General features: G+C 42.1%; 1 protein-coding gene across 5 annotated transcripts in view; it reads right to left on the bottom strand.

The window, feature by feature from the left end:
• Positions 1 to 2,462: 2,462 nt before the first annotated feature.
• Positions 2,463 to 26,077, bottom strand: part of GRIN2A (glutamate ionotropic receptor NMDA type subunit 2A) — a 422,706-nt gene continuing 399,091 nt past the window's right edge. For 4 of the 5 annotated variants that reach the window (XM_055242700.2, XM_055242701.2, XM_063618169.1 and 1 more), the window contains 2 exons: positions 17,860 to 18,098; positions 2,463 to 10,897 (listed from right to left, as the gene is read on the bottom strand). In XM_055242700.2, the coding sequence (XP_055098675.1) occupies positions 9,098 to 10,897; positions 17,860 to 18,098 (2,039 nt within the window). In that variant the 3' untranslated portion in view covers positions 2,463 to 9,097. The remainder of the gene's footprint in view (positions 10,898 to 17,859; positions 18,099 to 26,077) is intronic. The other variant, XM_055242702.2, reaches the window with a different exon arrangement.

The following is a 26,077-nucleotide window of genomic DNA, read 5'->3' as shown; positions in this document are numbered from 1 at the left end:
TCCTTTTTTCTGTCTGAGAAGGCCATTATTTATAATTTTTATGATCTAATTCTTATTCAAGCCACCAAGAAACTCACCTTATTCTTTATCAACATTCAGCTTGAAATATATATACTATACATCAACATGTACACATAAACATTCTGGGGTGATATAAACTATGGTGAATTCTGCCAATTAATTCAGCAGGTTTATGCTTTTAAATTTGTTTTGGCAGGGGAATGAACAAGATTCAGATTCATAGTTGAAAACAACTGGTAAAGAAATCTTTGGGGACCCTCAGGTTTGGAAGGCATCTGAGCCACATCTAACTACGTCATTGCTGTGTCAAGCAGTTTTCTGCATTTTCTATGAAAATGTTATTCTTGAACTTATATCTTAAGTAGGCAATTAGCATCCCTTCCCAGTGAAAAATTTGAGGAACATGAATGTTAAAAGTTCCACTTTCATCTTTTCAAATTCATCAAAAATTTCAAAGAAGATCACCTGGATTTGGCTCAAATTAGAGGCCTGAATCTTTTGTTTTTAAACTGAAACATTTATGTAAGTGGTCATGGCCCCAGAGCTGTGTCTACAAACTTAATAAACTAAAGATTTAAAAAAATTTAAAAAAGATTTTAAAAGTCAATACTGTTCATTCACTTGAATTAGCTTGACCGAGAATGGAAATAATTCAATAAGTCTTAGATGGCTCATGTAGAAACTTCGATTGAATTCAAAAGGCTATGATTGTTTTTCATGGAAAAAAAAAAAGACAATGTTTTTTTATTTCTGGACCTTCACTCTTTGCTCAGTTATCAATAGTCTTTGATTTGAGCCCTTTAAAACTTGAAACAGCAAAATGTCAGATCAATGGGAAGCGTTTAAAATGCCAAAGACAAACTCATGTTTGCTGGAGAACAATTAACCTCATTAACTTGAAAGGCAGCTGTGGTATTGGCTACGAGTTATGTTAATATCCTATTGAAGGTTCATCTTAAATCTTTCCTAAAGGTGTGAAAGAGAATTAGCTGGAAGAGGTCATGACCCAGGACTAATGAAGAATGTTCTAGGATTGCAAAAATGCAAACTCATTGTTTCACTGACATAGTAAATAAGAGAGAATTATGAGTGATAATCTCAGTTTTGTCTTCTTCGTTTCTGCAGACTGCTGACACTTTATCTGACAAAGTTAATCTGAGGAATGACTTCATTTTAAGCAATTTAGTTCTGGTTCCCTGGAGAGTTGCATGCTTTGAAATACAACCCCCAGAGAAGAAATGCTATTGGTCAAATTGTTCTTTGGAGTGCTCCATTTCTGCATAGCTCAACATTGCAAGGAGAACATGGTCACGCACTTGTAGACCCAACAACAGGCTCTCCAAATAACAAATAATAATCTGTCTGTCTTAAAAGGCTTTTTACTGCCAGCTTGAAAGATGAAAACAGCTGAGGAATTTTTCTCATGGACTAGCACTTAACTTGCGTTAAGTTAGCTAACTCTCCAGAGAATTCACGGAGACTCCCAGAAAGACATTCCTTCAAATCCCCCCTAGTGTCCTCATCCATCAAATGGGCCTAATGCACCCCTCACCTCTCAGTGAATATAAATGCCAGGAAAGAAATGTGGCTTAGACCATGGAGAGGGGGGAATGCAAGAAAGGCAGTGTGTGCTCAGCGGTATGCCTGCAGGAGATGTTAAACACTAGGCCATTCTGGGTACCTATAAAGCCCGGTGGAAGCGTTCCAATTCAACACTCTTCAGTGGGACAGAATAACCGTCACTATCCTAACGCTAAGTGAGCAGGGAATTATCTCTAAGACAATTTGGAAAAGAAAAAAAAAAGAACAGACCAAGAAGGAAAACAACAACATTTTAATAGCTGGTCCTCAATCATTCTGACTACCAAAGCTCTCCATCATTCATGCAGAAACTCTATTTCCTATTCCCTGTCCCACCTCTGAAACTCATTCCATCTGCCTGGCAAAGATAACCAAACATAGACATGAAATAGGAGGAATAGTCAACTTGTAAATAATATCACCCCTTTGAACATGGGTCACAATATTCAGGAGGACTTTAATGGAGGGCCACATGGCTGTGTGTGTGTGTGTGTGTGTGCATGCCCACACACATGAGAGCATGTACTATGTACATATGTTTAATGGAATTAGCCCTGATGTTGACGGATAAAAAGATGAGACATTAGGAAAGAGATATTTAAGATTAGGCACATGCTAACTAGAGAAAATAACTCCCCAGGAATTTTTTTTAAATGCTGAGTGCAAGCATATGAAAGGGAGACACAAACAGTGTTCAAGTCTCAGAAGGAACTATGAACAGAGGTGCGATCCCCAGAAGTTCTCCATACACACAAATCAGGCAATGAGGGGTAAGACCCTAACAAACTTCCCTGTCACAGAGGCTGACACTCAAGGGTACATGCCCAGGAATCTCAAAAGAGCAGACCTCTCTTTCTGACTTCTATTCTGACCTCCCTGGAGGAGACCAGGCACTTTGAGAATATGTCTAACGTTAGGGATTTACTAGCTAATTCTAGTTGCTGATGAGGCTGAGAAAAACCTGAGCCTCAGTTTCCTTATCTGTAAAATGGGAGCAATCATATTTATATCTTAAGGTTATTTTGAGGATCACATTCTAGGATATGCCTAGAATATCGCCTACACTCAATTTAGATATATTTTGATATTTTCAAATTCAGGTGCAGATCCACGGCAAGTACTTGCAGTAAGCAGAAAATATAACATTCCAAGAATGCACAGAATGGGATGGACAGAGTGACAAAAGCTCTCTCTCCACCTCGCCATCCTTCCTGAAATACACCTATATTCCTTTTGCCATCTCTTTGCCCCATTTTCTCTCTAGGGAACCTGATGCTTTCTCTTTTGTCAGCGACAATAGTAGGCACTTGGAACTCGATAAAGAATTCTCCCTCTACCCTTCCCTGATACATTCATACCCTGGTCTATCAAAAGGGTTCTTCAAACGTCAAAAACAAAACCAAACAAAAAAGCTTTAGGGAAATGCTTCGTCTTTTTACATCATGGTCTATCTTCTAATCCTTTGGGGAATGTTTTCAACCTTTTCTTGAGGCACATGTCATAACGCAAGGCTGGGAAGAGGCATGATTTGGCAAGGATTGGAGAACTGGTTGGAACCAGACCAAAGCCTTCCTGTGCAAAAATGTAGGAGTGTGAGTGTGTTCACCTGGTTAGCAGCTCCTGGGTCTCCTAAGCACGTTATTTGAAGATTAAAATAAATCAAGTACATTTCCGGAAGCACTAACTCTATTCTCCAGAGTTACTTAAAGGTTTAGGGAAGGACTTTTTTTTTTTTTTTTTTTAAAAAAAAAAAAGGTATGCTCATAGAATGAGATTATTTTTTTTTCCTGGCTACAACTTTAGTTGTCATTTCTAATTTTTGCTGTTTAGTCTCTGTTTGCATTTCATGGGTCCTTGGTTATCCTTTGTATTAGAGAACTGAACTTCTAAACCATAAGCTACTTATAGGAAGAGACTATATTTCCTACTTATTTTGCATCCCTTCCCCCACAATCCCAAACTGGCTTCCAAAATAAAGTGGACATTCAGTGAAATCCTACTAGCTGGTCAATGTGCTTGGTTCTTCCTCAATGCATGGTACATAGAACTCAATTATTTCAATGGTCACTGCCAACCTTTTATCTATCTTCAGTTTGAGGTTTTAAACAATATCCCTGTTGATTTTTCCTAAGGAGACGGTCTTTGAAAAAAGTTTTCTAGGAACTTTAAGACAGGGATTGTGAGGGAGTTTAAAGGAAAACCAAATTTCAAAGAAGCATGGGTAGGTCTTTCTAGGGCAAGAGGCAAAAAAAGAAAAAAAAAAAAAGCCAAGGCAGCTTTATGGGGATCTCTGGCTCTTATTCCAGAGGTATTCAGGAGTGCCCCCTTGAAAGAAACCTAGAAATAAGTCAGCCTGGTCAGAGAATCAAGCCAGAAATTGAACCATGTCTTGGATCTAATCCTCGCTCTGATACTCTCTAACTTGATGATCTTAAACAGGCGACTGCCCATTTGTAAACTTCATTTTTCTCATCTCTCCTCCCCTTCTCCTAACTTTTGGTGTGGTTCTACAAACTCTTTTTCTAAGACCCTTCTGGGCAGGCACTTCTAGCTAATACTATACTGAAAGTACTGCTGGGCACAGAAAGAGTGCAGGTGAGGAAAGAGGATAAGGAATTTAAATAGGAAATCTATGCCCTTTGATGTGTTTAAGGAAATCACACACAAGTCCACATCGGCATTGTCTTCAGAAGCAAATGCAAGCAGAATATATTCTATACCCCCCATCCCAGAGTTTTGTTTTTTAAAGAAGGGGCCAAGAAGAACGCCAACACCCGAATTCTACTTAGGCTCTGTCATCCTCCCTACCACTGAGATTAAAAAAATATAGTGCCCTCTCTACAGAAATATCCTCCCATAAAAATAACCAGAATGGGTTTTCCATGTGTTAATACCATCATCACCATTTAATTTTTAACATAAACTTTACAATATGTACAATTTTATTTGGATAATACACTTACGTGTGAATTGTAGAAATCAAGCATGTATATTATATACATGTGTACACAAGCAGTTGTATTCACAGGATAAGTGCATTTGATCATCTCTGATCTATATCAAGTGGCAAGCTGACCTCATCTGATACAATTAGATATGAACACAGTACAATGTATAGGGATTGAATGGGAAACGGTAACTGCATATTGGGAGAACTTTTCAAGTATAGACCCCACATCACTTTCAACGCTGTTCACCAAAAAGAGATGGGGTACTCGGAAAGGTCTAATTTTGTCTCCAGTGAAAATAAACAGTACTTTTGGAAGGAAAATTGCCTTTACATAGAACCCTTCACTCATTAAATATCAGCCAACACATTTAGCTTCCACCTACTCAAACTTCTTTTTGAGTCCAATCATGTCTACTATAGCCATGGTTAATACAAACAGGCTCCATTTCAGAAACAACGCATGTCCCCTTTTCAAGGATTCATGCACAACAGCTATGCACAAAGAAACAGTACAGGAATGTGCATAATGTTAACAAATATATCCAGCTCCTCTGTAAGGTATTTAGATTTCTCAAATTGGTGTTTATTTAGGTCTTAAACCGCAAGGGATTTCAGTACAAGATACTTATTTATATGACAACTGATTATTAAAGCTGCACTTTTTAGATTTAAAGGAGATAAATTTTTAATCACCATTTAATTAACATCAACTTTTTTTTCTTTTTCATTAGCAATTCTATTTGCAAATAATTCAGGGCATTTGTCATTTCCTGAGAAGGATGCAGAATATTAAATACACATCAGTGGTCGACATATCAAATAGATAAACAATGTGTGACTATATGACAGCCGTGGATCTTTTGACTAATTAACTGCCTTGGCTAGAGTCCCATTTAAGTGAAACTATTTCATTTGTAAACAAGGTGTAATTTTCTTTTTTTCTCCCCAGAAAATAAGCGTGAAATGATTTGACAGATTTTGCTGCAATGTGTGAATTTTAATGCTTTCACCAGAAAAGTTAAATACTAAGACTCTCTGGCACCCTGTGAATCAGGGAAGAGAAAATCAAGAGTAATCCATGGATGCCCAGTCATGGTGCTGGCTAAAATAACGCAGAGAGATTTGCAGAGGACATAACAGTAATGAGTGGTGAGATTATGAGATTATAATCCTGCAAGTCTCCCTGGTAGAAAGATAGACCTATAGGGACTTGCCAGCTCAGAGCATTGAAACCATAAGTGGCCTAAGAACCTGCAGATATAAGGATGATGAAACCCATTTTCCAGAAGCACAAAGGTTTCTCAAGTACAGTTTATGATCTAGAAGACTCTCTTACCCAGAGTATTTTAAATTGGTTGCATGTACGTGCTATTACCCATGGACAGAGACCCAACCATTTGCATTCAAGTGTACCTATCTGAGGACCAGTTGGGTCCTTCTCAAGTGGGGAAAACCAATTAGAATTAACAAAATATCATATGGATGCCAGCTCTGACTTAAGCCAGCTGAAACTCAGGCATTTGTGTTCAGAGATTTGGGCTCCTTGCCATCAACAAATCTAAGATCTCAGAGCCAGGATATGTTACAGGAATCTTCTGTGATGGATCTATAGTCTCAGGCTTCCTATTTAATTCTTGTTACTTCTCATACTGTGGGTTCCATTTACCACTGGACGTTACATTCCTGATATTCTTTTTGCAAAAACTGAACTGACTTAGATGACCTTTGAATAACTCTTCATCTTTTCCTTGGAAATTGACCATCTGATCAGTAGTTGATTTTTTTTTTTTTTTTTCTGCTTGGGATCATCACATTGAAAAGTCAGTGAATTAGTAGAGAAGGGAAACCATAAACTTTGTGTAGCATAAAATTTCTGATTATTTATTTAAAAAACACTTTGGGTAGTGAAAAGAACATAGATTTTTTTCATAACATTACTGTTGATTCTTCCAAAGGCCACGTTTTCAGTTTCTTTATCCAGAGATGTATGGGGTTAATAGCAGAAATAATGCTGCTGTTAGGGGAAGGCTTTCTGACCGATGACGTCAGTCGAAGTATAACTCTCACTCTCCCTGGAGGTCTCTGTGGCATTTGGCAGCCCCCTGGGTTTAGAGGACACCAGAGGAAGACAGAAAGCCTCTTTGGCTTAACGACAAATCACTGTTCTGTATTCTGGAGAGGCTTTGTAATTCATTCATGTCAAAACATCCCAGACTCATGAGGAAATGGAGGTGATCCTTGCTGGGGTGGATAAAGGTCTGGAATGCACTGGAAGGGCAGAAGATAGAAAGGGCTAAAAGGCTACACAGTCATGGAAATTTAGATTTAGGATCAGAAGTTGGGGTGACTATTCCAGGCCCTTCGATCCAGGCTTCTCCATGGCTGGGTCTTGGGGCAGCAGAGGTACAGCATCCGGGAAATAAAATGTCATTTTCAAGCACATGCATCCCCAGCACCTAGTCAGCCCCTTCTTCCTTTCAAAAATGAAAGGAAGCTCCTCTCACCCACTGCCTCCCTCTGTCTCTCTATCACTGACCCTGAAATTTATTGCAACCACTTTTCATCATTATAGGAACACTGTAGGTCAGGTGTACTTTCCCAAAGACGGAGCTATTCCATGCATCCTTGAGCTTTAAGAGAATCATCCCTGACACTTGCCCACATGCAAGAAAATAATACTTACAAAACAGAACGCACACCATGAGGAGAAGAAATGGGATAATTTTTCAACCTGCCACTTTATCCCTTTCTTCAAGAATGTAAAGCAGAATGCAGGAGGAAACCAGGAAATGGCCAGGCGAGTCTACATTAGCTTAGTGTTTCCGTAATGGCCCGAAACAGACTGAGGTCTTCTGCAAACACTGATGGCTAGTTATCCCAAATACTTCAAAAATATTCATGTACATGAAATACACTAATTAACAGTAGAACTATATAAAAAGTTAATATTATTTGCTGGTTTTATGATATTTAATTTTTAAACTAGAAAATCCTGATCTGATAAAGTGTCATAACATAGCAACTATCTTGTCGGGGGCACTTTTTTTTGTGGCAGGCACTGTGCTAACAGGCTCCCCGTGCATAAGTGTTCCCCTCTCTGTCTCTAACTTTAAAAAAAATGGGTATCATTTCATGTCGTATGTGCACGGGTTTGAGTAGAATAAGAATGGGATAATGCAGGTGACTCAGAAATGACAAATGCTTTGAGGAATTTTTCCTATATCTCTGTTGGTGCTATGAAGTGGTTTGCCACCAACAGAGAGAATAACTCAGAAGGGAGAAATCACTTGTCTCACTAAACTCTATCCACAGTTTGGAGGATACTCAGGGTAGATCCAAGAGTGCCTCATGTTTTGAAGGCTTATTGATTTGAGGAGGTTGGGGTGGAAGTGAGTGTCCAACAGAATTTCTGGATGTGAAGGAAGATAAACCTGAAACCATGCTAGCCTTCGGCAGACAGATGGCATTGTACTTCTTACAGATCACAGTACACATACGGCTGTTGGTGCATGTCACCACATTAACAACTCTGGGAAGAGTGATACACAGCTAATTGGACACCACCATGGCTGTTTGGAAACGGAACGAGTTATGGTTACTCTGGGAGGGAAGGGGTAACAGATACTATACAACCCTGAGTCATCACCAGAAGGGAGGAAATGCAAACTTACGTACATAGGCGTCTTCGGGATAAACTACAATGGCCACTGTGTCACAGACAGAAGATCCACACTTAGATCTCGGAGACATAAATGTGTTAGTTTATGCAGCTCTGAACGACACCATCGAAGCCGAGGGTGAGAGAAACACACATCAACATCCAAAGAGATTCCTGTAGCTCTCTCCACCTGAGGGTCCCTCAGGCCTTTGGCTCCAGATGTGTCTCAGAAATGAACCATAATGAAGGTAGCACAGTCACCATGAACACACTGATTTGCTATTCTTTGGGGGAGCCTGGAGTTCTTGGGGTGAGCCTGGGCTGTGATGGAAGGCATAACAAGAAAGCTGAAACTGTTACGAGCCAAACTTCCTAATCTCCTGCACGTGTCAATCGCACTACAGTGCAGATGCATTCTTAACTGTTTTTATTTTGTCTGTGTCAGGTTTACATGCATACCATATTGCTTATTCTGTATTAGAGAAACCATTAGGCATTTCTGATGAGAAAATTACATGGTGGACTGACCTTAATGGAATTTGGAATATAGGAAATCATAACATCACCATTGGCATCCAATGCATCATTATTGCCAACATACCCAGTAGGCATGTCCCGGAGACTTGCCCTTACGTAGTTAGTTATTTTTGGTTAAGGACTCACCTATCTGGTGTCTGCCATGCTCAGCACACACCTCACAAGATTCCTTGAGTGGAAGATTATGGCATGAAGCCATGTGCAAAAGAGCCAACAACAACAACAACAAAAAAATACCACCCTACATCTTCTTCCTCTTAGCAGGGCACTATTGGACATCCAACATTTACCCTCCAGAACGCTGGCCATTACGTATATTTCCCTATAGATAAAACAGTAATGGAAGAGTTTTAAACATCAGATTCCATACTAGGCATTTTCTTGTACACGCGTCTATTGCTGCAGGAATTTAAAACCCTGGGGGTAGAGTACATATTATTCTTATTTGCAGCATAAGGCATAACATGCTCCGAAATATACACATCATTGTGGCCCCGACTGTCCCTGGAACAGTACGATGCCGTTGACCTCAAGGACGACCGAAGATAGCTGTCGTTCACCGCCTGGGATGGCAACGAGTGTTTGTAAGGGTCCGAGGGGCATCTCCCAATAACCAAGCGTTGGTCATCCCTGTGGGAGTGGAGGAAAGGGTTATCGGAGGTGTGGTCTGGCAAGAGAGACTTGCTCCTCTTGCTGTCCTCCAGACCTTGGGGGAAAAGGGAGCTTTTTTTCCCCGAGAGTTTGCTTGAGGGGACACTAAACAGGCTGCCGTAAAAATTTCCCTCCAGAAGCCGTTCCCTGTCCTTGAGGCTTATGCTCCGGGAGGGCCTGCTAAGGTCTAGCTCCCTAGGTTTGTCGACAATGTTATCGTAGGAATGCTGACGGCTAATCCTTAGCTTGTTCTTTTGTAATTGAAGGGCATTGTTCTGTGCCCAGTCCTGCTGGTAGACCTGCTCCCCGGTGGCTGGGTTACCTGTCTCCTGAAGCATCTGGTCTTCATCGATGTCATAAAGGTTCCCCATCCGCAGGCAGGCATCGCACTTGAAGGGGGACCTCATGGTGAAGTGGCCTGAATAGGTGGGCAGGTTGGAAAGGCAGCTTCTGCAGTGCGTGGAGTTCTGCCGGTATCGCTCGCTGGTCTCACTGTGCGGAGAACCCTTGTCCTTCAAGGTGAAGTGCTTGGAGTAAAGTTTATACTGCTCGTTGTTGGAAAGCCCCTCTTCATTATGCAAGGGGTTCCGGTTCATTGGCAGCGTGGAGTCCCCCTTGCGGAAGTTTTCACTGGGATCCTGGTAGGGGTCTGGGAAGTCCACGTTCTCAGGCAGGGTCACGTTTTCAACAAACTGGGGCGGATCTAAGTGGAAACCAGGCTCCTTCTCACCATCAATAGTGTAGATCTTGTCTCTGGGGGAGCTTGATTTGGTTTTCAGGTAGGTGCGCTCGACCTCGCTACAGTCCTTCGGGTATTTGGAGGCCACTGACCTTTTAAAGTTGTCCTTGGTTTTGTGGTTCTTACTGTTGTCAGGTTCCCTGTGGCACGTGGCCCGATTTGACGTTTCTGAAATGTCAGAATGGGCCATCTCTTCTGGAAGATACCTAGGGCTCTTTAGGGAGTGGGTCCTATTCTCTGCTGTTCCCTCATCCCTCTGGGAGACTGGATTCTGGGATAGTGAATCCTGGCGTATGGAATCCATGGATTTCTTCCAAAGCTGCCGGGGTCTAGAGTTCACTTTGGATTCTGTGCTCACGGCCACCTCCACCGTGTTAGGGTTGGACTCATTGAGAGTAAGGGGATGTTGTCCCTGGAATACATAGTTATTGAGGTTATCCTTGTGCCGGTTGGCCACAAACGTTTGGAGTTCATTCATGTTGTCTCCAAAAACGCTCTCTTTCCCCTGAAAGGACCTGTTGTCTGAGTACATCAAATTCCCCTTATCTGAAACCATGTCCATGATGAGGGAACCTCTTTGGATGAAGTCAGCAGCTCTTTTGGGTGAGTCCATTCTTGAGGAGTTCACGTTGGACATGTTGGAAATGTTTTTGGCTGACCGGAGGAGTTTTAACATGTTGCTCTGGGATCCCGTCAGATTGAAGTCTGGAGACTTCTTCTTTTCTTCAATGTGCACTCCATGAATGCAGCTGTAGATGCCCTGTAGGGGAGTAACATAAAGCACTGTCAGCAGCAGCAGCAGTGAACGTGAAACCACTTTGCACTTGAACTTTACCTGCAAAGGTGAGATTTGTACTTCTTGCAGGAGCCCTGGAGAAACAGCAAAATTCATTCTGAATCCTGACAATGTCTCTTACAGGTATGAGGCAAGTTGCAAAGCATAGGGTTTATCCTATTGCTCTGGCTCAAGATTAGCTGACACCTTTGCAAAGAGTCACACATGGAGTTTGACAAAAGGTATCAACCGATGCTCATACAACTGTCAATGCCTCAGTGTCTCCAAAGTGGCATATAAGAACAGATAACTGAGCCTCCCAGCACCCGGGTCACCAATCCAAGCTTTTATTATTTCCCAGCTTCATCTTTGAAAGTTTAGGCACCAGAGAGTTAACTATTGACAAACACAGCATGAAAGGATCATCCATTGTTAATTCTTTTCTGGAATTACCCCTACTGTTATGCGAAAGCTAACAATCAAAGAATGTGTCCTAAGTGGCCAATCAGAAAATCTCTTCTCCATGCACACATTGATTCATTTAAAGGAAGGCATGAAATTCATGTGAGACTCATCATACTCTTTGGTTGGGGGGATAGATATGGATGCTTGGATAGCAGGAGTTGCGGTCTTACCATCATGTGGGGGTGTGAGCCTATCAGTGAAGCCATTGTAGTGAAAAGTAGAGCCCAAGAGATAGAGAAAGACATGGTTTAAACCCCTGGAGCCACTCCCTTGAACTTTTTTACTTAATCCACTCAATCTACTCCTTGTATGTTTGTTTGTGTGTGAGTCTATTCAACGTAGTTAGAACTGGGTTTTAGTTACTAGTCACAGTGAAGAGTTCTGATGACACAGTGACACCGCCTTTAAATCCATCCAGGGAACTGAATGACTTAAGGGCTCCCGGGCAGCCCAAATGCAAGCACCCCCATCTATATGTCCCCTCATTTTCTACTCTTTCTTTCTTTAGAAAACAACTGTTTATGTTCACTTAAAAGTAGCTGTTTTAACTGTTATCAAGGGAAGAGCCCTTGATATATACCACAATAACAGGCAAAAGGACGTCTGGAACATTTTGATCTGTGGCCTCTCCTGCTTCTCCCCACTCCTACCCCAGATTTCAGCAGCCGGCCGTACCTACAGGAAACAGTCAGATCAAGGCTGCAGGATTTGACCTGGTCTTCCCAAGGTTGACAGGGAGCCAAACTATGAAGGGGTTTGTAGGGCAGAATTGGCAGTGGCTGCTGACTTTGGCATAAACTACAGGAAAGTATGTGTGATTAACTGTGGACTCTGATAATGGTGGCTCCATCGGTCCCCCATGGTGGGGATGAGCTCACCCTGCAGGGATGCTCACAGAAGTGTGACAGCCTCAACTCATTTGCACTGCTACATTTTTCTTGTAGTAGACAGTCTCTCCACTCCAGCCTTCAAGGAACCGTAAACACAAAAGCCTACAGTTGCAAGTTTGAGCTGCTCTTTCTCTGATCCTCTCCACCCTGGGCTTCATGGTTGGTGAAGGCCCCCTGAGGCCCAGGGCACTGGCATTACACCCTTTCCTGCCTTCCTGCAAACTTATCTGTGGTCTTCTATATATAATGTGTGGTTGGCTGTTCGTCCTGCCACAAAATAACATCTGCCCCTGCCCTCATTGCTTCCAGAGCTGCTGGAGCATCCAGACTGTGGATGTGGAAATCTTACAAAAAAGCCATGTATTTCACATATTACAGAGTTGCTTAACCTTTTGTGTTAACCTACGTTTTTCTCACCTAACCTTGTAATATAATAATCTTATACTTTGACCCAGAGGGATTCTCCCACTATGGTTGAAAATTAGTGTGATTCTATTTGTCAGGATCAGCCTAGGTCTGTGCCTCTTCTTCCTGTTAGTATCATGAAAACAGAAGTTTTTAAGATTTTTTTCCCCCTAAATTTGTACTTTGATTCCAACACACTCCCTTCTGCCACCTGGAGATTCTAAGAACTGCCCTCCACCCCTCCACCCTCACAGCAACATGCTCCCGACTGCCAAGATGTGCTGGCTGTCTTGCTATTTGGAGGAGGCCCACAGAAGTGATCAGGGAGTTGTTGAGTTATGTTGCAGGAGATGGGAGGATGGCTGTTGATGTCTCTCTCTCATCCCTGGTCTTCCTGGGACACATGCAACATGGCTAAGGCAGTTCCCAGGTGTTGATCTGCCTGGTGAGGCCATGGAAAAAAGTCAAAGTGGTGGACCCAGTCTCTAGCCCAGGTTGGTTGTTTGTTTGTTTAGAGATGGGGTCTCACCCTGCTGCCCAGGCTAGAGTGGTGCAATCATGGCTCACTGCAATCTCAAACTCCTGGGCTCAAGCAGTCCTCCTGCCTCAACGTCCTGAGCAGCTAGGGCTACAGGCATGCGTCATCATGCCTGGCTAATTTTTTAAAATTATTTTTTGTAGAGATGGGGTCTTTCTATTGCCCACACTGGTTCACCCCAGGTTTTGACGATAGCATTCTCCAACTGAGTTGACCCATCTTCTAGAAGGGCTGTTGAGGAAAGGGAATGCATATTACAGAATAACAGGAAGAGCCAGAGGCCTGGAACCCACTAGATGTGAGTCCTGGCTCCATTATGGATTAGCTCTGTGACCTTGCATAAGCCACATCTATTTGAGCTTCAGTTTCTGCATCTGGAAAATGAGAATTATGCTCTCGTAAGGTGGGCACCAGGGCAAGGTAAAATAATGCAAACAAAGCCCCTAACACCATAGGTGGTCAGTACATGTGAGCTGGACAAGTGGCCTCGTCATCTCTGACCTTCCCTTCTTTCCCAAGAGCTTGAGCATGCAGTGCCCATATGGTTGAAGCTGCAGGAAATGCATGCCATGCTCTACTGCTTAAGATTTGCTCTCGGTAGCCACTTTGGCTTTCTGCTTAGACAGGCAGACCAAACCCTACCTTGGGAACCAAGTAAATCTCTGGGCTAGAGTTTCTTTCTTAGTTGCAACGGCTCTGTCTTTAGTTTCTCTTCTCTATTATTTATAGATCCCAGCTACATTTTATGGGTTGTGGAAATAAGGTGCCCTCTTGGTCCCACCGTAGGCTCAGTGTCAGAAAAAACCAACGTTGATGACTCAAGGCGTTGTTCCAGGCAATTTTCTCTGCTCTCCTAAAGGGCGCCTGACCTCTCAGAATATTCTCCGTGGGGCATGGGTCTACCGTCCTCCTCAGTCCCTTGGAGCCTGGACCCCATCCCTAAAGCATCTGATTTCTGTTGGTCCCAATTGTGGGTTAGCATGAGGCTTTGTCCATTCTGTTCCAAGCTCCCCTCATCAGATCTTGCTGGAAAGACTGCCCATTTTCATTCCCTTCAATTTTGGCTTTGCTATGTCTCTCATGCCTCACTGAGGCAGCTCTTTTTGCTGATGACAATGAATTCTTTTATTCTACATGGGAGGGAAGGCTTTTTGGAGAGACAACAAAAGTTAAGAGCATCCCACAGGGAGGAGGATGCATTTTGTAAGTCGTAAAAGCCAAGGGCCACCGCCCTGGGAGAAGCTTGGTTCCAATGTTAAACAAATGCCTTTTTACAGTGCTGGCCTTCTCCCTCTGCAGTGCCAGGCATGCACATATCTCCAGTGTGTATTTGCATTGCACTGTGCAGGGGCTTCCCTGGGGATGTTGAGCCCATAAGGCTATGTAAGTCTGCTGCATGGTAATAGTTCTACATCTATTGATGTTCAACTTGCTAAAAAGAAAAGAACTGGTAATGGAGAGATCCAGTTTCCAAGCAGAACCAAACCTGCCTTGGGGAGGCAGTAAATTTCAGAGCATCCTGGATCAGTGTCTTTAAGAAAAAAAACAAACAAACAAACTTAAATTCTGGAGTGGACTAAAGCCTGCAACCCAACCCTGCATAAACAGACTAGTTCCCTCTTTCATATCTTTTTCTAGTGTGATAGATGAAGTGAGATGTTTCCTGTTGCTTTAAGGAAACATAAGGTAAAACCACAAAGGTAGCTTTTGGGGCCTCAATTTTACTATCCATGGGATGGGTCTGATCATGTCAACCTCAGAGGATTAGAAGTAACAAGTCCTCATCCACACAGGAGGCATAATTCATTCTGTAGTTGTGATCTTGCACTTGTGGAAAGTAGGTTCTTTGCCTGGGAATTCCCCACTGCAGATTTTGTTACAGAAAATGATTGTGTGTACATAATGAATTCACTTTTTTTTCTGTGTGTGCTCTCCATGCTATGTAGGCATACATGTAAGATGACATATGTGTGAAAGTCCGCAGAAGACAGGCTTCAGTGGTGGCAGTAGCCCTTGACTGAAAGGAAGGTCATTTTTCTTTTTCTTTTCTTTTTTTTTTTTTTTTTAAGAAACTCAGAGCTTTGCTGTGCACCACATCAGGGGCTGAGCCTATTTTGAGTACCCCTAATTGAGAGAGGCAGGAAAGTATCACTCAGTGTGACATCTTCCTATTCAGACACAACAGGCTGCACTTACTTGAAAAGACAAATATTATCTGGGGAGAAGGAGGGTCCCCACAAATAGGGCTTCCTGAAACCTTTGGAAGCAATAATTATGTCTGGGAGTCCCCAAGGGAGCACAGAAGTTCCCATAAAAGCACATTGCTCTCGGCCAGGTGTGGTGGCTCATGCTTGTAATCCCAGTACTTTGGGTGGCCAAGGTGGGCAGATCACAAGGTCAAGAGTTCAAGACCAGCCTGGCCAATATGGTGAAACCTGGCCTCTACTAAAAATACAAAAAGTAGCCAGGTGTGGCGGGTGCCTGTAATCCCAGCTACTCGGGAAGCTGAGGCAGGAGAACTGCTTGAACCCAGGAGGTGGAGGCTGCAGTGAGCCGCGATCGCGCCACTGCGCTCCAGCCTGGGCAACAGATGGAGACTCCATCTCAAAAGAAATAAAATAAATAAAAGCACATTGGTCCCATAAAACTTGGGGTCCTTCTCCCCTAGGGATGGAGAGGCCAAAGTTCAAATTCTAGCTGATCAAGGAACTCTACCAACAATGCCTGCCCTGTGCTGCCCAGTTTGCCTTCCATTCCCATCCTTTGGAAAGGAAGATACGGATTTATTTCATTTCTTAAAATGTTGATAAATCAACTTGGCTTCCTTAGCGGTGTTTTAGATAGAGGAAATGCTCTTCCAGAAACAAGCAAGATTTAGAAGTAAACGCAACAGTGTGCATTTGTTTGGTGATAATCCCAGAATCATTTGGATATGAAAAGCCTTTGGTAATTGGCTGGGAGAATTAGCTTAAAGTTGGCATAATACCTAGCTCTATGCATGTATGTTGTTATTTTTAAGCAATCTATGTGTTTAGATGCCATCAAGCTAATTAGGAAATATGTATTTGCACAGAACCCGAGTTTGGAGTGCAACTGAATGGAGAAAATACACCTTCCTCACTAAACTAATGTGTACCTTCTGAATCTCCACAGTTCTTGTAACTAGCAAATGCTAAGAATACACAAATTTGTTTTAAAGCAATTATTTAGCTTTCTCAGTAAACAATAGTATATAAAATTAAGTGTTTTTTATTTTTTATTATTATTATACTTTAAGTTCTAGGGTACATGTGCACAACATGCAGGTTTGTTACATATGTATACATGTGCTGTGTTGGTTTGCTGCAATTAGATGTTTTTAACCAAAAAATTTACACCATTTTTCAAATCCTAATTAATAAAGTTCTTCCAAGGCAAAAAAAACAAAAAACGAAAAACAAAAAAACAAGGTGGGCAAATAAGAGAGATGAGTGGATAAATAGATGGATGCATAGATGGCTGAAATGAATGAATGGACATATGGATAAGAAGGGAGATACATATGTATTCTGTGCTGTTGTTTATGTTGAGTTGAAGGTAAACTTTGTTTTCTTCTTGATACGTGTGCATTGTCTTCTGTTACTTTACACCTGTGTTTCATTTCATGTGCTATTGCATTCCACATGCTCTTTGTGTTTTGTTAGATGTGTATACATATTGCATAGCATTGCGAGTAGATTTTGTTTTCTTGTGCATGTTCTGTTACAACGCATACAAACTGTAACATCTTGCATAGCAGCATTAGTAGTGTTATACAACATACCTGGGTGCTAGTGACGGGAGCCACAGGCTGGATGTGTCTGGCCCAGTGTTTTTTATTTTTTATTTTTTTTTTGTGAGACGGAGTCTCGCTCTTTTGCCCAGGCTGGAGCTGGAGTGCAGTGGCGCTATCTTGGCTCACTGCAAGCTCCGCCTCCCGGGTTCATGCCATTCCCCTGCCTCAGCCTCCAGGGTAGCTGGGACTACAGGTGCCCGGCTAATTTTTTGTGTTTTTAGTAGAGAGGGGGTTTCACCGTGTTAGCCAGGATGGTCTCGATCTCCTGACCTTGTGATCCACCCGCCTCGGCCTCCCAAAGTGCTTGGATTATAGGTGTGAGCCACCGCGCCCGGCCAAAAAATTTTTAAATGGAATTAGTCACCAATGTTTAAAAATGGAAAGGTTTCTAACAAAATCAGATGACATTTTCTCTTTTTAAAAAACTAGAAGACCTGATAATATTGACCCTACATTCCCATAAGACAATACTCAGCAGGATTTGAGGATGGCTGCCCGCTACTGGTGAGGTAAACGTTATGCAATTGGCCACAGTCCTCAGTATTCCCTATTGTTCTCTCACTTTGATACTGAGGTTTAGCTGCCGTTTCACGTCATTTGTGCTATTTTTCTCATGTCCCGCCTGCTGCACCCACTCCCATTTCCTTTCTGCCTTCCTTAGTCATCTAGGTTTGCAACACCTGGCTTATGAATGCACAAAATCTGCATGCTCTTTTGACAAGCCCAAGAAGGGCTGGTAAGGGGAGGAAGTGCAGACCCCACTGAGACGTCAAGAACCCCCACGCTTTTCTAAACATGCTTGCGGTGCAAGAAAGTAGCCACCGGGGGTACTGACCCTGCTGATGGAGAACAGCAACCCAGGCCGGTCAGAGCACACGCCCGTGAAACAGAAGCGCAGCTTCCAGTAGAAGAGGTGCTCCCAGATGAAGGTGATGAGGCTAAGGGCCATGGCCGCGGCCAGCATGTAGAACACGCCTGCCATGTTGTCAATGTCCAGCTGGCTGCTCATCACCTCGTTCTTCTCGTTGTGGCAGATCCCGGTGAGCCACAGGGTTTCCAGCTCCTCCATCTCACCTGGACAGATCACAACATTCACAGGCAGTAAGGACCAGAACATGCACTTTGGGGCAGACGCTTCTGGGTTTGGAACAGAGGATGTGCAACTCACAGCTATGTAACCTTAAGACAAGTTTCTGGGTTTGCTGGGTCTCCATTTGCTCACTTCTTGAGTGAAGATAATAATGATTACAAAGCCTACCTAATATTGTTGCAGTGAGGACAAAATTTATATATAAAAATAGAGAATATATATATATATAGAGAGAGAGGAGAGAGCAAACTTAGAGTATAGCAAACTTATTCTCTATTAATATGTATTTATATATTATATACATATATAATATATATAACTTAGCACAGTTCCTGGTTTTGTTTTTTGGAGTTTTGTCTTTTTTTTTTTTTTTTTTTTTTTGGTCATTATGTTTTTCTGACCTCGCTTTCCCTTACCCTTGCCCCAACACCCACCCAAGCTTGGAACAAGACATGGGAATAAAAGGGCAGAACGTGACAATAGAAAGACTTCATTGCAATTCTGACTTGATCATCTGCTAGCTGCATGGCCTCGGAGCTACAGTTATCCTGTGAAATAGGCATAATAATAGAACATACTTCCTAGAGTCACCATGAAGATTGAATGAGATGAGAATGTATAAAATCCCTAAAGGACCCAGATCATAGTAAGTTTTCATAAGTAGTATGTTTGCTACTATTTACTGTTGTGAAGAAAATGCCTAATACAGTGCCTGGCCTATGGCAATCCTCAAATATATGTGTTTCTTTTTTTCTCTCTCTTTAGAACATTCAGGATTACTTAGAAAAGTCACACATGAGCAGTATACTTAGGGCACAAAACTTTAATTGAAAAGAGACATCCAGCTGGCTCTGAATGGCCCCTTGCAAACTAAACTATCCCCACCCCCCAACTTCAGTAGGCAATTAAAGAACCAGGTGGTTTTTTCCAATGGGGGGAAGAGTAGGCATGCTTAGAATTATTCTGTCTCTCTTTTATGTGCATTTTATCCAGTTGCCATTTAGGAGAAAATTCTGTGATCTAAACGTCTAGCAATTATACTGTCTAGCAATTCACTAAACTATGGCACTTAGACTATGATTCAGCCTTTAAAAATGATCTTTCAAGGACAGTAAAAATCAAGGAAGATGCGTATGTTAAATGAAAAGTAAGAGTATATATGTATATGTATATACATGATCTCTAAGATGTATTGGGGACATGCAGAGAAAAGTTAAGGAAATACTCTAAATGTTTATATCAATTCTTTTTGAAGAAGTCATTAATAATGATTTAATATTGGTCTTTTTTCAAGTTAGGTGAAATTAGCATGTATTGTTTTTGGTTTGTTCTCACTCTTGAATGATATGGCTGAATATAAACATCAAAGTCGACAATTATTTTTCCTTGACTTTTGAGGATGTTAAATTTTCTTCTGATCTGGATGGCAATTGTTGAAAAGTTGGCTAATCATCTAATTGTCGTTACTTTCTATGCAATCTATATTTTCTCTCTAGTTGCTTTTGAGAATTTCACTTTCTCTTTGGTGTGAATTCTAGGTGTGGGTTTGCTTTATTGGTTCGGCTCTGGACTTTGTATGATTCTTCAATCTGAATACTTACAATTTCAGTTCTGGCAAAAATTCACCTGCTATGGCTTTAAATATTACTTCTCCCCATCATATCTTTTTTAAAAAGTTAATAGATTTTGTTTTTTAGAGTGGTTCTATAGTTACAGAAAAACTGAACAGAAAGTACAGAGAGTTCCTATATACTACCTCTCCCCACTCCCTTCAATTTTCCCTATTAACATCTTGCATTAGTGTGGTACAGTTTTTACAATTCATTTGGGTAAATACCTAGGAGCATTATTGCTAGATTATATGGTAAGTCTGTGTTTCAGCTTTGTAGGAAACTGCCAAACTTTCTTCCAAAGTGGCTATACTATTTTGCACTCCTATCAACAATGAATGAGAGAGCTCCTGTTGCTCCAAGTCCTCACCACCCTTTTCATTGTCAGTGTTAGTGTTAGTGTTTGGAGTTTTAGCCACTCTCATAGGGATGTAGTGCTAGCTCATTATTTCAACTTGCAGTTCCCTAATGGCATATAATAGTCCTATCTTTTTTTTTTCCTGAAAACTTTACTGTGAAACTTTTCATTCTCTAGGTTATTTACCTTGTTTTAATATTTACATTCTTTTTTCTCTCTGTGCTGCATTTGGGTGATTTCCAATAGATATATTTTCCCATTAATTTATTCTTTTGTTGATAATATTTAGCTTTATGTTTTAATTTTATTTAACTGTGATACTCATTTGGTTCTTTTACAGTTCTGCCTGTTCTTTTTATCATAATATCCCACCCTTTTATGATTTTTAAAACTTTTATATATTTAATAAGTTTAAACCTCTAGTCTTTCAGATTACTCCCCCCACCCCCCACCTTAGTTCTTGAGATTCTCATTCCTCTGTTTGCTGTGTGTTCTGACTCTCATGGTGGGTTACTTCCTTGTGACATCTCTAACTTTTGACTATGAGCTGATCTTCTGCAGAATTATTTTCCCTCTAAGCCCCATGGGACTCCCAAGAACACTAGGCTATAGAAACATCCCTACAGAGAGTTTCTGGGTTTGCTTCTGTCATGGTTCCAGGAACTTCAATGTATGAGTTTTTGTATGGAAAAATTTTTACTTTGATTACTACACCACTTAAGTAGCATACATTTGAACTCACATGCTCATTTGGGCTTTAATTTCTTACTGACAGCTTCAAACAGATGGTAAACCTCCTTGCATTTTCTTCACTTTGATGGACAGAGATTTTCCTAGTTTTCTTTTTACAGACTAAGTGACTCATTAAAGGTCTCAAATGTATTAACCAGAAAAAAAGCATACATGTTAACGAGTTCTTTTTTTAAAAATAGGAAATCCATCCCCTTTCAAGTTCCTCACCCACAAAAATGGGTGCTGATCAATCAGTTGTGTAGGTAAAGGGATGAGAAGAGGGTATCTTGATTCAATTCCTTTTCTTCCAACAGCCTCCCTTGCTTTCACACAGTCACCAAGGTCATGGGAGACTTTGAAATAATATCTCACTGTCCACCAACACTATCTCAAACTCATCCAGATTTCTCTGCCCACCATGTACGTCAGACCTGCACGGCTGCTTCCTCTTCTCACAAAAACACCAGTGCCATCCCTTTCAAAATATAATGTGCTGTGGACTTCCCTCTCCCTTTGGAGGTATTTTGTTTTGTTTTGTTGAGATGGGGTCTCACTCCAGTCGCCCAGGCTGGAGTGCAGTGGTGCGATCATAACTCACTACAGCAGCAATTTCCTGGGCTCAGGTGATCCTCCCACCTCAGCCTCTGAAGTAGTTGGGACAACAGGCACACGTCACCATGCTGTGCTAATTTTTTGTATTTTTAGTAGAGACGAGGTTTCACCACCTTGCCCAGGCTGATCTCAAACTCCTGGGCTCAAGCAACCCACCTGGCTCAGCCTCCCAAAGTGCTAGGATTACAGGCATGAGCTACCGTGCTCAGACCCTTTGGAGTCTGTGAGGACACAAAAATGGGTCTTCTCACTATGACTCATCAGATTCCCAGAACGTCTTCCTATCGGTGTTGCCTCAAAGCAAGCCAGGTTTGTAAGCCTGTAAGGAGGGCAGTCTGATATAAGAAACATCATCTTGATTCTTTTCAAGATGTAAATAAAAAGGTTTCCTTCTGCCCTTTGCCCAAACAATATCTCTTTTTAGAGGAAATCAACCTGGTAAAGCAGACCTCAATTTCAAAAAAAAAAAAAAAAAAAAAGAGCAAATGCGCATTTCTCATTACCAATTACAGCCTGTTCCAATCATTTTCAAATTAATCATTTCCTGCCTCGTGGCCCTCTTTGACTAGCGTACTGAACTGTAGTTCAAATACTTTCTTATTTCATTTTTAATTTACTCAAGTATATTGTAATCTCCTGGAGGGAGATCAGGGACCATGTTTTATGGTTTTGATATTTTTCGTGGCCTGCAGCACGTAGTGAGCATTGAATCCATATTTTCTGTTTCTGTTTCTTTTCTTACATCCCCAGGCTTAAACGGGGCAGCATTGCAGAAGTGTTCAAATGTGTTTAGTGAGTTATTCTGCCATATAAATAGAAGGAATACAAAGCAAAGGGGAACTTGCAGTGGGCTTGAGACTAAAAGGCTGGGAAATATGCATCCTTTAGGTAGGGTGAAGCATCAAATGTCGTTTTTCCAAGGAGTGGCTCCATGATATTTATTCTGCTGTCAGTTTCTCCTATTAAAAAGAGGCTGTGATCTTTGTCAGGGTGATCTTGTGAACCAGAGCTGGTAAGTGGGCAATTAAATCTCTTTCCTGAAGCAGACTCATTCTTGCTGGGAAGACACAAGCTAAGTGCTCTCTTGGGAACAGATGGAGCCTGGGAAGTTGTGGGGTTGCAGTCAAACCACACTGCCTTTGTCCCCCACCGGAGAGGACTGGTCCCCGTGTAACGCCCAGAGCCCTCTCCTTTTGTGTTTCCACCTCCTCCAGTGACAGTAAGCTCATGCACATTTGCAGAACTTCTTTGCGCCTGTGGGAACTTGCACCCGTTCTTCCTATATCTGTTTTCAGGGGAGATGTTTCCAGCCACAAGTATCTCTGCCAACCACTTAGTTCTGCACCATCCTGAGGAAAGCTGTAAGTTCAGTAGAAGGAGCAAGGTGTCAAGGTCACTCTTTTCCTAATGCTGGCAACATTAAAAGACAGAGTAATAGCGTTTCAGGAGTCAACCGTCAGAGAGATGCGGAATCTAAAAGGGAACAGGCAAGGATAATTGAGGCAGTGCTGTGTGTGTCTCCAACTTGCTTCCATTCCATTCCACTGGCTGCTTGGGTCAGGCTGTAAGAAGGCTGGTTAGACAAAAGGCACAGACAGGATGCACACAGTGGAGGAGTTTCTCCCATTACCCATCCACCCACTGACAAGGTGGAAGCCGGGGGTTTTATATTTGCAAAAAGGAATGAAAGAAAATTCAACTAGATACTGTCCAGCAAATTACAAGAAAGAATGGTTCAGGTAGAAAACACTAGAATGAGATATAAAAGGAAGCACCCTTCCCTGAAGATTTTGGGGAGCACATCCAATCACCTGCTAAGGTCTAGATAGTAACACGGAGGTATTAATACACTCAATATCTGAGTCAGACGGCCTGCATTAGACTCTTGCCTTCCACAGGTACCGGCTCTTTGATCATGGTCCAGGTACTCTACTTTATCCAAGTACTCATCCATTCATGTATCTATTTTTCTATTTAACAAAATAGACTGTCCTTCAGGTACTATACTAGAGTTTTAAAAAATTAACTCATGTAAACTTAATGTGGCTGGTCTATTTTACAGATGAGGGCACGCAGGTGCAGAGAGGTTAAGGAATTTTCTTAATCACTCTAAGCTTCAGTTTTAATATCTAGCAAATGGGAGTACATCAGAATTTATCTCATAGGAGTTTTGCTAGAATTAAATGATGTTGCATACACACAGTGCCTGGCATACACTAATTACAAAATAAGTATTTCTGGAGATATTATTATTGCCTGAAATCAGGGAAGCTGGGGGGTGGGATGGACCACATAACGCTCTCCGTGCCCTTCTAACTCACTCTATCTATGATTCCAAGAACACAAGTCCAGGGAGAAGTTTCAGCTCTCCGTGGAGACTCTGTTATATCCAAAGTAAGAGAAATTAGTTCTGTATTTGCCCTAAGACTCATTCTCAGCACTTCCAGAGGAACTGCAGTTTTTGGCAACGGATTTTACAGCAAGCAATGTGACTAGCCTTCAAACTTCCCAAGTACCTCTCCCCTGAGGTCATTTGTGAAAAATCCATTTTGAACTTCTACCCTTTAGGCTTTGTCCAAAATGTGCTGAAACGTATCTTCTAAAATCAGCTTCCACAGCCACATGTCTACATATTTTTTTTTTTGGTTTCTTGCCAAAGCATCTGACCCAAGGCAGGGATGAAAGATGAAAAGAGAGAGTATGTGGTTCTGAGAAGCTGAGTTCGATGTTCTATTTCGTGTCTGGTCAAGGAAGCTGTTGTTTTTTGGTTTTCTGAGGACTTCATTTGTTTTTTTCTTTGCTCATTCATTCGCTCATTGAAAAGAGAGTATTTCTAAAGCACTTAACATGTGGGAAACATCTCTGTATTTTCATATAGAGATGAATTACAGATAGTCTTTGGCCTCTAAGAGCTCATTCCTGTGAGAGAGATAGTCATGAAAACCAGTAGTTATGGCAAAATGAGATGATTGGATTTGCATAGGGCTGGAGGCAGGAAGAAACAAGGAGTGTTAAGATCAGAGAGCAGTTCAGGATTTCTGGGAAGGAAGAAGGGATCAAAAGAGGAGCCTGAGGAATAGAAGCCAGAATGCTAAGAACTCGATTTTTTTTTTTTTTTTTGAGACGGAGTCTTGCTCTGTTGCCCAGGCTGGAGTGCAGTGGCGCGATCTCGGCTCACTGCAAGCTCCGCCTCCCGGGTTCACGCCATTCTCCTGCCTCAGCCTCTCCGAGTAGCTGGGACTACAGGCGCCCGCCACCACGCCCGGCTAGTTTTTTGTATTTTTAATAGAGACGGGGTTCCACTGTGGTCTCGATCTCCTGACCTCGTGATCCGCCCGCCTCGGCTTCCCAAAGTGCTGGGATTACAAGCGTGAGCCACCGCGCCCGGCCAAGAACTCGATTTTCATGCTAAGAAGTCTGGGGTACCCAGGGAACAGCAAGGCCGTCAGATGTACATCTGTAGTGAACCCCCAACTATTTTCTTAGTGGACCCAAGATTCTTCAGTTGTTGCTTATGTTTCTCCAGTCATGGCCCCCCTGATTGGAAATCCAGTGTCTTCTCCCATACAATAGAGGTAAGCTGTGATGAGTGTGCAATGTCTCATTCAAATTGCAAATGTGTACAATGGTGCTACCATGTGGAGGAAGGTCACCAGTCAACTCTGTCCTGGTGACACAGTCACTGTTAGAGTCCTGTCCTGATTTCAGAGTCAGACAGAAGACGCAGCTTAAGCTTTCCTGTTCCGAGGTTATGCAGTGACTGGGAGAAATGCACTTACAAGAAACTGCTGGCAAGGATTCATTTTAAACGGTCACCAATATCATCACCCATTACAGTCTATTCTGGATATACCAGCTGCATGGTATTTGTGCTGAAAACTTGGCAATAGCTATCTTTGGTGTATAGCTCAGAGGTATCCACCTTCAGGAATTCTTCCCTGAATGCAGAGGAATGTAAAGATGAGGCCATGGTTTCCTCTACCATAACATCCTGGATTTTTTTTTTGTATAGAATTTGTCACACTGGAATGTAATTGTCACTGGGAGGTGAGTTTATACAGGGCAGGGATCTTGTCTTATTCTCCTTGTACCCCCAGTCTGTGGCACAGGTCTTGGTACATGTGGTTCATAACATTGCACCAACTGTGAATAACGCAAGGCTCCTGTCTCCTTGGTTAGTTTGTGATCCACAGATCTGAGGATCAGTCAGAGCCCAAGACAGGAAGAAATATGAGAAGCCCCAGGCAAAGGGGTGAGGAAATAGACTCTGAAACCCAGAAATCAAGGCTGGCTCTTGGGCGAGTATGTTCCAATCAAAGATCCCAGCAATAGAGCCTGGTGGTTTCCCACAGGGGACAGACTTCGATCTATAGCTGAAAGACGTCAGACGGTTGTTGCTGCTGATCTCATTAGGGTTTGTTGTGAACACCGAGAGGGTAACTGACCCCATTTCAATCCTGTTTCATGTCTTGCCCAGGGTTGGGTACTTTGGGTTTCTCAGAAGCCCGACTGGAATTGGAAATGGCAAAGGAACAACTTTTTTCATGGGAAATCTAGGGCACAGATTCATTGGCAGGCTCGTGTTCTCAATGACAACAGACTCAGTCATTGTGAGTTCTGAATTGTGGTCCTGCAATTGAGGATGGCCTGG

The sequence above is a fragment of the Symphalangus syndactylus genome, chromosome 14 (assembly GCF_028878055.3).
Source record: "Symphalangus syndactylus isolate Jambi chromosome 14, NHGRI_mSymSyn1-v2.1_pri, whole genome shotgun sequence".
Lineage (NCBI taxonomy): Eukaryota > Metazoa > Chordata > Mammalia > Primates > Hylobatidae > Symphalangus > Symphalangus syndactylus.
The sequence above is the reverse complement of the archived record's forward strand: the minus strand, read 5'-3'. Positions and strand labels throughout refer to the sequence as shown.